Source organism: Periplaneta americana, chromosome 1 (assembly GCF_040183065.1).
Source record: "Periplaneta americana isolate PAMFEO1 chromosome 1, P.americana_PAMFEO1_priV1, whole genome shotgun sequence".
Lineage (NCBI taxonomy): Eukaryota > Metazoa > Arthropoda > Insecta > Blattodea > Blattidae > Periplaneta > Periplaneta americana.
The window spans coordinates 36,561,754-36,573,901 of record NC_091117.1 but is presented as its reverse complement, the minus strand read 5'-3'; the positions used below and the strand labels follow the sequence as shown (position 1 = coordinate 36,573,901).

Below are 12,148 nucleotides of genomic sequence, written 5' to 3'. Positions count from 1 at the left end.
GACACATCAGGATCTGTTCCCGGCCAGCCTCGATATTATTGATGTAATCACACTCATAATAACAGGAAATGGAAGCGTTAAGCTGGCTGTAAATTTACCGCTGCGAATTCTGACGTCAGAATCATAAATACGCGACGTATAAGCGAGAAATAAGGCAGCGATGCAGTTAACACAGGAGATCGAATTTAATCTGTTACTTACTTTCTTTCTTCGTTCAAGGATGGAAGTTATTTGATCACCTCCCTGTGGTCATTTTGTGTCTCTTTTTACGCTTAGCTCTCGAAGCCATTGATAACTTTTATTGAAGTTGTTAGAGATCCTGTCGTTCTCGATGGTGTAGTGGTTACTGTGATATAGCTGTAGAATTCGAGTCTCCGGTGTCAAACCCAGTCTTTGGAAGTGAGTTTTACAGGACATAAAATTCATAGCCCGTGAGAGCGAAACAAATAATTAAGAAGCCAAATTCTGGTAGAGTGATCCACTGCAAACTTTTGTTGCCTTTCTCGTTATTCTTTCTCCTGAGTCATCCTTCCTGTTACTCTTTATTCATTTCTCCTTCTCGTTCTTCTTTTCTCTTTTCCGTTATATCTGTCTCTTTTCCCTTATTCATTTCTTTCTCAATATTAATTTCTCTTTCCCGTTATTCATCTCTCTTTCCCGTTATTCATCTCTCTTTCCCGTTATTCATCCCTCTTTCCCGTTATTCATCTATTTCCCGTTATTCATCTCTCTTTCCCGTTAATTATCTCTATTTTCCGTTATGCATCTTTTTTCCCGTTATTCAATTCTCTTTTCCGTTATTCATATCTCTTTCCCGTTATTCAATTCTCGTTCCCGTTATTTATTCCTATTGTTCGTTATTATTTCTGTTCCTCATTATTAATTTCTGCTTCTCGTTATTCATTTCTCTTTCCGATTATTCATTTCTTTCTCAATATTCGTCTCTCTTTCCCGTTATTCATCTCTCTTTCCCGTTATTCATTTCTCTTTCCCGTTATTTATCTCTATTTCCCGTTATGCATCTCTTTTTCCCGTTATTCATCTCTATTTCCAGTTATTCATCTCTCTTTCCCGTTATTCAATTCTCGTTCCCTTTATTTATTCCTATTGTTCGTTATTATTTCTGTTTCTCATTATTAATTTCTGCTTCTCGTTATTCATTTCTCTTTCCGGTTATTCATTTCTTTCTCAATATTCATTTCTCTTTCCCGTTATTTATTTCTTTTTCAATATTCGTCTCCCTTTCCCGTTATGCATCTCTTTCCCATCATTCATCTCTCTTTCCCGTTATTTATCTCTATTTCCCGTTATTTATCTCTATTTTCCAATATTCATCTCTTTTTCCCGTTATTCAATTCTCTTTCCTGTTATTCATATCTCTTTCCTGTTATTCAGTTCTCGTTCCCATTATTTATTCCTATTGCTCGTTATTCATTTCTCTTTCTCATTAATTTCTGCTTCTCGTTATTCATTTCTCATTCCCGCTACTCATTTTTCTTTCTCGTTATTCATGTCTGTTTCTCGTTATTGACTCCTCTTTCTCCGTATTCATTTTTCATTCCTTAATATTTTTCTTTCCGTCATTTATTTCTCTTTCCCATTATTCATTTCTGTTTTTCTTTATTCACATTCCCTTTCCCTTATTAATTTCTCTTTCTCGTTGTCTCTTTCTTTACCGTTATTCGTTGATATTCATTTCTCTTTCCTTTTACATATTTCTCTTTTTCTTCAGTCACTTTTTCCCTTAATCATTTCTCTCTCCCGTTATTCTCGCATCTTTCCCGTTATGCGTTTCTGGTTTTCGTTATTCATTCCTCATTCCAGTGATTAGTTTCTCTTTTCCGTTATTCATTTCTGTTTCCCGTTATTCGTTTCTGTTTTCCGTTATTCATTCCTCATTCAAGTGATTCGTTTCTATTTTCCGTTATTCGTTTCTGTTTTTCATTCCTCATTCCAGTGATTCGTTTCTCTTTTCCGTTATTAATTTCTGTTTCCCGTTATACGTTTCTGTTTTCCGTTATTCATTCCTCATTCCAGTGATTCGTTTCTATTTTCCGTTATTCATTCCTCATTCCAGTGATTCGTTTCTCTTCCCCTTATTCATTTCTATTTCCTGTTATTCATTTTTCTTTCACAATATTTATTTTGCTTCTCTTTCTCGTTATTCGTTTCCCTTTCACGATATTCGTTTCCCTTTCACGATATTCGTTTCCCTTTCATGATATTCGTTTCTCTTTCCCGTTATTCGTTTATCTTTCTCTTCATTCACTTTCTTTCCCGTTATTCATGTTTCTTCCCCTTTACTCACTTCTATTTTCCTTTATTCATATTTCTTCTTATTTATTTCTGTTTCTTGTTATTCTGTTCTTTCTCTCGTTATTCTTTCCCTTTCTTGTTATTCCACTCTTTATACAATTTCTTTTACTGTGTTATTATCAATTTATATGTAACATGAATTCTCCTTTATTACTTCCCCTTTTCTTTTTCTTTTTTTAATAACTTCTATTTTGTTTTCAATTTCATTGTTTCACTTTTCTTCCTTATTGTTCTTCTCCAAATTCAATTTTTTAACTAAACTTATTACATTTCCCCCTCATTTACTTGTTTTTTTTCATTTTTGGTCTCTTTTTTCTTCTTTTTTTTTCTTCTTTCTTGTTTGTCCGGTTACTTGTTTCCTTTCTATTCGTTTGTTTTTGCTGCGTCTTTGACAAGTGCAAAACGCCCACTGGATATCATAAAAATGATTGAATACTTCTTCCACTCTCGGATGCGGTTTGAACGATGTAGGGGTTTCTGTGTGTACAAAAGTAATACCAGTGAAAGCATCGTCTAAAAGGAACTAAATGTAAAAGCATACATATCTGTCCATTTATAAAGCGACTTACGCAGCACTGCAACTGTTAACAGTACCTCTCTACAATATTTTCTTCTCTTGTTCCAGGCAATGGGCCTCATTTTCTTTCTGTTCAGGTTATCGGCGTCTTGGTGATCGTAGAAAATCCGCTCGCGTGTCGAACGACGACATGCAGAGTTAACCTTTTAAAGATCCAAAGTTGACTCACGCGAATTCGTTTCCTTCTGTATTATGGTATATAATGTACTGTAATAACACTTTTAGTCTCTTGTAAAAAGTACGGGAAATAATCTATGTTTACTCTGAAAGTAAAACACATTTGCATCGATATTCAGAATACAGTAAATATTCATTTATTTGTGTCAACACAAGTAACAACACTTCGCCCTATAATATAAGGATTCTGAAGAATGGAAACGCGATAGTTTTCTTCCATAGGCCTATCATAACGCACTGTATTTATTATTAAAACCTCCTACAGTAAACATGACAAATGTAGCCTATATCTGAAGAAAGATATTTGGGCGACTTAGTTTGTTAATTTTATTGAACATTTTATTTATTCGTACTTTATGTTCGTTCGAAACATATTTATCTTACATCAACTACGAACAAGTCTCGCTACAGAAAGAACCTTCATAATTGTGTATGTGCGTTTTAAGGCTGGTCCACAACAAACCGGAAACGAGCACCAGAACGACAACGGGAAGCAGAGGACCATGTCACTATCGGCAAACCTTTTCCACTAAATTACGTAGTACGTAATATAACATTGGTAAATAACCGACTATTATTATAGCATATGGTGACCATTACATTATGTCCCCAACTTTCGACTTGCAAGTACGTATTTTTCCTCACTAGGTATTGGGCGAAAACTTGAGAATTCACCGCTACATAAAAATGCGACCCCTCTTCTTCTTCTTCTTCTTCTTCTTCTTCTTCTATTCTCCATTTTCCCTAGTCTTTCTCTTTTCTACTTGTATGCCCATTGTCATTTTTTCTTCACCTTGTTCTCCTTGCCTTCTCCTTGACCTCCTTGTCTTCCCATTGTTTTTCTTCTCTTCCTCTTAGTCTCCTTGTCTTCCCCTTGTCCTCCTTGTCTTCCCCTTGTCCTCCTTGTCTTCTACTTGTTATCCTTGTCTTCCCCTTGTCCTCCTTGTCTTCCCCTTGTCCTCCTTGTCTTCTACTTGTTCTCCTTTTCTTCCCCTTGTTCTCCTTGTCTTCCCCTTGTTTTCCTCGTCTTCTCCTTGTCCTCCTTGTCTTCCACTTGTTCTCTTTGTCTTCCACTTGTTCTCCTTGTCTTCTCCTTGTTCTCCTGTCTTCCCCTTGTTTTTCTTGTCTTCCCCTTGTTCTCCTTGTCTTACCCTTGTTCTCCTTGTCTTACCCTTGTTCTCCTTGTCTTACCCTTGTTCTCCTTGTCTTACCCTTGTTCTCCTTGTCTTACCCTTGTTCTCCTTGTCTTCCCCTTGTTCTCCTTGTCTTCCCCTTGTTCTCCTTGTCTTCTCCTTGTTCTCCTTGTCTTCTCCTTGTTCTCCTTGTCTTCCACGTGTTCTCCTTGTCTTCCCCTTGTACTCCTTGTCTTTCCCTTGTTCTTCTTTTCTTCCTGTTGTTATCCTTGCTTTCCCATTTCTCTCCTTGCCTTTCCGTTATTCTCCTTGCCTTTCCGTTGTTCTCCTTGCTTTCCCGTTGTTCTCCTTGTCTTACCCTTGTATTCCTTGTCTTTCCCTTGTTCCTCTTTTCTTCCTGTTGTTATCCTTGCCTTCCCGTTTCTCTCCTTGCCTTCCCGTTGTTCTCCTTGTTTTTCTGTTATTCTCCTTGCCTTCCCGTTGTTCTCCTTGCTTTCCCGTTGTTCTCCTTGCCTTCCCTTTGTTCTCCTTGCCTTCCCTTTGTTCTCCTTGCCTTCTCGTTGTTCTCCTCTTCCTCTTGTTCTCTTTGTCTTTCCCTTGTTCTCATTTTCTTCCCCTTGTTCTGTTTGTCTTCCCCTTGTTCTCCTTGGCCTCATCTTGTTGTCCTCGTCTTCTCCTTGTTCTTATCTCCCCCATTTTCTTCTCTTCCTCTTTTCTTCTTCTCTTCCCCTTTTTTTGTCTTCTCTTTGTTCTCCTTGTCTTTCCCTTGTTCTCCTTGTCTGCCCCTCGTCTTCGTCTTTCACTTGCTTTCGACGTCTTCCGCCTGTTCTCCTTGTCTTCCTTTTTCCTTATTCTCTTCCCCCTTTTTCTTGTCTTTCCCTTGCTCTCCTTGTGTTCCCTTGTTCTGGTTTTCTCCTTGTTCTCCACATATTTCCTTTCATACGTAAAGATATGCAGCACAGTAAAACTATGCATCTATTGATTTTTTTCTGTATTTGTCACATTTTTAACAGCAATAATTTGACCGGTGATGTTGTTTCCTTGCAGTAACCAAGTTCATCCGCATTGGCATCGCCGACAAGAATGACAACCCCCCGTTTTTCGACAAGGCCCTGTACGAGGCGGAGGTGGACGAGAACGAGGACATTCAGCACACAGTCCTCACCGTCACCGCCAAGGACCACGACGAGTGTGAGTACCTCTCTTTGTTTACTTGCTGTCCTTGTATGAACGGCAGAAGTGCTGCTCTCTTCAGTTAAGGCCCAGTCAGATTGCTTGATTAAGAAGTCCATATGTTGATAATAGCCTAATATTAATTTGAGATTGTATATTTGTGTGTTTATTAAATTAATGCGCAAGGCAAAAACTTACTAAATTAATATACAGCCTGTCCACCTCAAATAATTTCGAAATGAAATATGGTTTAAGATTATGTGATATTTTGAATAAACTACTCATGATAAGGACGTTACCTTGCGGCGCTAAAACTAAAAGAAAGACTGGTAATTAGAAATCTGTTTCAGATAAAAAAAAATATTGGCTAAGTTACCCTTGATGTTTTATATCGTCTTACTGCAACGGAACTTAAAAAGGCAAATATATAGTATATGTTGTATTAGAAATAATGTTACACAAACACTGAAAGGGTTCATACTACATACAGTATACTGAGTAAATTAGTACTAAAGTGTGATCCCAGGATGGACTCTACATACCAGCCCAAATTTTTGGTGTAATATGCGAGATCTTTAAAGTAATTTTTAATTAAATGCTGTGAAGATTTATTTTCTAAAATAAGTAGCCTATACAGAGTATCCAATGCTATTTCTTTTTTAAATTTATAATAATGGCAAATTGAACGTTAGACAACGATCAATTTGAAACAAAAGTCATGTTTAGGGGAGGTGATTTTTCGCAAGAGCTTTAAATTTGAAATGACTATAAAGGCTTATGCTTTTGTATTTTCATTTTTCACGACCTTTATGCGATAAAATGCGAAATTTGTACTGAAATACATAATTGGGAAACCGAATTTTTTCAAATTAAATGTATTATATATATAGTTAAATTTATGTTACTGGATACGGTATAAAAACAAACACATACATACAGGGTGCACCATAAGTAATTTTATTCATTTCAGAATGTTATTCTTTGAGATATTTGAAACAAAAATATAATAGAATTTTGCTCGTTTTTGCTTCCTTTTCGAGATAAAATTTGTTTTATATAAAGCATTTCATAGCGTGTTTTGGGAAAGCCAATGATTTAATTCTCAGTATGCTCAATTGTGACAATAAATGATTGAAAGCATTTCTGCGCGTTTAAAGAACAAAACTAATATTCTTTCTATCATTTATTATCATAATACAGTATTGTCATAAATTGACTGAGCATATTGGGAATTAAATCAATGGCTTTGCCAAAACACGCTATGAAATGTTTCATATAAAACAATTTTTGTCTTGAAAATGAAACAAAAACGAGCAAAATTGTATTAAACTTTTTTGTTTGAAATGTCTCAAAGAATAACCTCCTGATATTAATTCCATTACTTACTGTTCATTCCGTATATATATTTCTTTCTTTCTTCTGAAAAAAATATACAGAGGAGATTGTGCAACATTGCGGATGCGGGTGGTAGGAAATGCACATTTTGTTTCAAGAGGTTGTTAAACATTTTAACCCTACAATTGCTGGCCAAGTATTATCAGTTGATTTAAAATGTTTATATCAGAAAAAATGAAAATGTTCCTGGTGTGTTGAGATGTATGAACAGTTTCATACCTAAATTGTTAAAAATATTCAGAACAATGAAGATGTGAAGTGTGTGCAAATGTTATTGGCATTTTTATTTATTTACTTTATTTATTTGTTTATTTATTTATTTACTTATTTACTTTATTTATCTATCTATCTATCTATCTATCTATCTATCTATCTATCTGTCTGTCTGTCTGTCTGTCTGTCTGTCTGTCTGTCTGTCTGTCTGTCTGTCTGTCTGTCTGTCTGTCTGTCTGTCTATTTTGCTACTAATTGTAACGTAAAATATAAATGAACAGGAAAAAACTTTAGCTCACCCCTGAAAGAGTAGAACTTGTGCTCAGGGGCGGAAATAAATACCTAGTTTGCCCAAGCAGCTCTGCAAAGTATGTGGTCGGTCCTACCAACAGCATAGACGCGAAAGATTTCTCAGTAGGTACAATTTAATTGTGATACGAAAACCAAGAATCCATTTTTTCCTTCAAAACGCTAAATGGCGAATGTATAAATACAGTACAACAAAATGCTATATGTTAAAATCAAAATGCGAAATCAAAATGCTAAAAATCACCACCTCTACGTCAAGGTGAACGATGTGATATTCTCCCTCTAGAGTTACCGCTTTATAACAAACAGATCAATAAGGATAACTGCTGTATTTCGTTAGCTTTACGTACGGTGGTGATGTCGTAAAACGAGAACACACCTGTATTCTAATTTCCTTTTGAATTATTGTTGTTATCAGGCGTTGGAAATTTAGATCTTTCTTTTATAACACTAATGAAGTCGTGAATTCGGTTTCTCTTTACTCTGTATTAGAAATTAGTAATACTGTGTTTGTATATTGAAATTTATGTAGAATATCTTACCCTTTATCAGCGCTCTATTGCGATGTTTTCAATCCCATGACAGTAAAAAGTCAGTGACGGTGGTGTATTGTAAAGCGTTAAACATGGGACGTATTTCTGTCAATTTTCCGCCTCTACAACCAGCCTCATAGTCGTGATGGAGTGTTTTACTTTGATGTTGTTCATCATATTGTGTGACATAGAGGCTATGCGGCATAAATCGGTTAAAGCACTTGTGCGCCTTCACTTTTAACAGGATTTCTGCGTTTAGCAGTTTCAAAAGCCTCACATCTGCCTTTCATACAAAGGAACAATCTACTTGAACTTGGTTTTTACGTAAGTATGTCAAACTATATGGGGATAAGGACCAGTTTTCATCTCCAAAAATGGAGTTGTGAATATTTTTATATAATAACCGTTGCTTACTTGTAAAAAACCTGAGCTTGTTTATAACCTGACTCATATTTTGTAACGGAATGCAATAAGTAAATCCTTATATGGTTTGACTCCATGATTTTTTTCAGCTGTCTTCTAGATCTTGGAAGTTCATCAAATTTATATTTGCTGAAAACCTCCCCACGTCGGTTTTAAACACCCCCATCAAGTTATATTAATATAATATCACTTATATAAGCTTCCTGTGCTTATATTATTATTTCTTTTTTTCGATCAAAGACAGTAAAGTTGCGAATATATAAATACATTTTATGCTCGACCATGCCGAAATGTAGTAATTATACACCTGGTAGCAGTCCTTTAATGCATGTCATTAAAGTACACCTATTCATTAAAGTTTAGGTTTTCGATTATTCTCGGATATGCAATCGAAAGACAACTATCGAAAGGTCACGGAGGTTGGAAATCCAATACTGTTCTGTTACTATAATAATTAGCGTTAATTGTAAATAATATTCAAATAAATTCAATTTGTCATCTCGTTTTTCAATGTCGAATTCAATTTCAAGGTTATATCAAGACTAATGTTTTATCTTACTATTATCAAGGTCGTCGATATTCGTTTCCCGGAAAAAATCAGTACTTTCGCGTCTGCGCACATCTCACAATTCATGAGGTAGGCTATTGCACTCACTCACATAACAATAACATGAATACTTACGAATAATTTCAAGTTAGAAATATGGTCGAGCATAAAAAGTCGTATGAAACTTGCCTATAATGGTAATTAAGACGCTCGTATGAAAATTATGAAACTCGCTTGCGCTTGTTTCATAAACATCCTCGCTTCTTAATTACTATCATTATAGGCTCGTTGCGTAATGTACTATTAAAATACTGTTTTTTTTTATATATTTTAGAAATCTTCGACTAACAGATAACTTTCTCTGCGATTTATAGCCTTTTTCCCTCGTGCATTAGTCATATTTCACATATCCTTCTCTGAAACCTCGTTATTGTATGGTGGGTGACACGGCGAAAACTAATTCTGATTGGATAAAAGAATCAGAAAATAACATAAGCAGTTTAGGACAAGGTTTTGGCAAGAAATTGGTGCAATTAATATAAATGTGATAGGTAAAATTATAGTGGAAAGAAGTAATGAGATAGTAAGACAGGAAATGTTTAGCAATTTAAATAGTTTAAAATCGTTAATAGATTACAAAGAAATGAAAATCATAAATTATGGGAACAGGAAGAATATAAAAAAGTTAACAATGGAAGAAAGGCTGGGACTAGCGTGGTGAAGATTGGGAATTTGAAGGTTAAAAATAAAAGAGGAGACATAGGAAAAGATATATGTTCTTTATGTAAACAAAAAGAAGACGCGTTACACATTCTACTATCTGACCCAAGAATGAAAGAACAAGAAACAATTTTATTGAGGTGTGATTACAGAAACTAAATGAAGAAATAGCGTATAGAAAACTGTATAGAACAGCAAGCGGAAGAAAATTGAAGGAATTAGGAAAATGTTTGTATATAGTAAAGAAAAAAATGGTAAGACAGAACTAAGGTATATGTATATAAATAAGAAATAATAATTAAAGGGAAAGAGTTTTTGTTAAGAGATAACTAGAATAATTTACGTAGTACGGAATATATAGTAATAGTTATTAATACAGAGCGTTCGTCTATGGGTGGGGCCAGGAAAGTAGCATGTACTGATACGCCGCTGTGTGCGCGCAGTTGTTGAGACACGCTCGACAATCAAGGACATGAAGGTCGACAAGTTATCAGTTGTGAGCCAGATGTTGCAGTATTTAACATGTACAGTGCAGTTTCTTGACACAGTTGTATGATGCATATGTGAAAACAGAGTCATGTGGAGAGGTGCGTAGGCAATTTGAAGTGAAATATCCGGGTGCTCCAATTCAGGGTAGAGAAACTGTTACACGTCTTGTTAACAAATTAAGGATAACGGGGTCGATAAATGCTACAATTCCTAAGCGAAAACAAAGAGTATTGACGGAAGAAACAATTGATGAAATCAGTGCATCATTTATACGCTCTCCTAATAAATCTCTAAGACGTGTTTCACAGGAAGTTAGTGTTTAAAAAACATCAGTCTTTACTGCTGCTAAACTTTTAAAATTAAAACCCTACAGAGTATAGTATAGAAAGCGGAAGCTAACGGATAGACGATTCCCGCAAACGACACCGCAGGCAGGGCGCTTTCCTGGCCCCACCCGTAGGCGAACGCTCTGTAGTAAAATGTAGTTAAGGTCGGGTTCCTGGAAAACATAAATATAACAGGACCACCATTAACGAATGATACACAAATTGTACACAATTTTGATGACAGTAAATATACATACAGTATATAGCCTACATATGACCTGTATGGTGGGTGATAGTATCTTCCTGTACATTTAGAAATACAAATTTAGTTTCATTCTTAGTTCCTTTTGTGAAAAGAAAGGTAAGCCTCTAATATAAGATTTGTTCCGAGAATTCTTTCATTTATTTTTACAACAAAACTTGGAATTGTTAGTTCTCGAGAATAATCCTCCTGCGGTTTATAGTCGCTAAACTTCTTACTGCTTTTAATTGCGTAATACAAAAAAAAAACTGTAGTGAAGCATATTTTTCTGGCTTTTGTTATTACTGTGTTATGGGTTTGGAAATGTATTTCGGTTTCATATAGGACTATCTGAAGATGTCTCTAATGCAAAAATTACGCTAATGAACGAAGCTATATAGGAAACTATAATCATTGGTCTTAACTGTTCTAGTGGTTCATAGGGAATTGATAATAGTGATAATGGAAATTGCCTTGAATTTCTTTAATTGGTTTTAGAATTAAAATTAAAAGTGAAATAATTTGCATATCGATTTTTTTTACGTAACAATTTGATATTATTACTACTTTAGTTTGCAAGGCCTGGAAGTTGAGTTTAAAAAAATATATCGCGTAATCAACATGGTACGACAAGGATTACATAAAACCGCTTTAATTTCTGTACTTATTGGCTCATAATGCTTTAGCCAATGGGTCGTGTATTTTTTGTTTCGTACAAAGGACTGAACTGCTCTCTTCTATGATAAATCGTAACCAACGAGATAGTAAAAGGTCTAATTATGAATTCTGAATACAAAGATCGCATAATTAAACATCGTGTCCCTAGAGTCGTAATTACTCAGTTTGGGTTTCTTATCTTGGATGTCTCATACAGGGTAGCGTAGTACATGTCATGTTTGATCTATTAAAAGAACTGAGCTACATTGTATGTATCATGATTACGCTATAATTTCTATTGAAACTTCTCTATTAATATGCATAAATAACTCGTTCAGTCCGAAAGTTAGGTTTTCATTATGTAGAGCCTCTAGTTTAATGTGTTTCCACATTTTTATTGCGTTGTATTTTTAAGAGTGATTTTAGTCTTAAAATAATTTAACTAGAGAGAATTTCTTCTACATGTTTCCTAGATAGTCGTAAATTAACCAGAAAACTAGATATCTTAACTAGAAATGAGACAGAGACAATTAAACTCGTAATATTGTACAGGATGTCTCTAAATTTGACCGACAGACTCGTATAGATAACCTTTAAAAAAAACATGTTGTAAAGCAACAACTGGGCTGTAGAGTATTTGGTTCAGGCTGCTAATATAACACTGAACATGTGTGTGTCCCTTTTTTTTTTTAGTTTTGTGCTTTTCTGTATTTTTCAGCCACATCAATACCCGTAACATTAATTATTTGTGTGTTTAATTCTTTAATTAATGTTTAACTAACTGATTACCTCAATCACGTCCTCTAAGACCGCCCAATAAGTAACAAAAACTTGTTTCACTGAAACGAAACATCGCATCTCATTTGTTCCGTAGCAGAAAGTGTTTTAAAAAGGTTATCTACTGTACTCCAACAACGAG

The 12,148-nt window shown here is 35.0% G+C and overlaps 1 protein-coding gene across 4 annotated transcripts in view; it reads left to right on the top strand.

Annotated features, from left to right (window-relative positions):
• Positions 1 to 12,148, top strand: part of LOC138694604 (neural-cadherin) — a 1,134,847-nt gene that overhangs the window by 243,671 nt on the left and 879,028 nt on the right. For all 4 annotated transcript variants that reach the window (XM_069818535.1, XM_069818527.1, XM_069818517.1 and 1 more), the window contains exon 2: positions 5,251 to 5,394. In XM_069818535.1, coding sequence (XP_069674636.1) covers positions 5,251 to 5,394 — 144 coding nt within the window. The remainder of the gene's footprint in view (positions 1 to 5,250; positions 5,395 to 12,148) is intronic.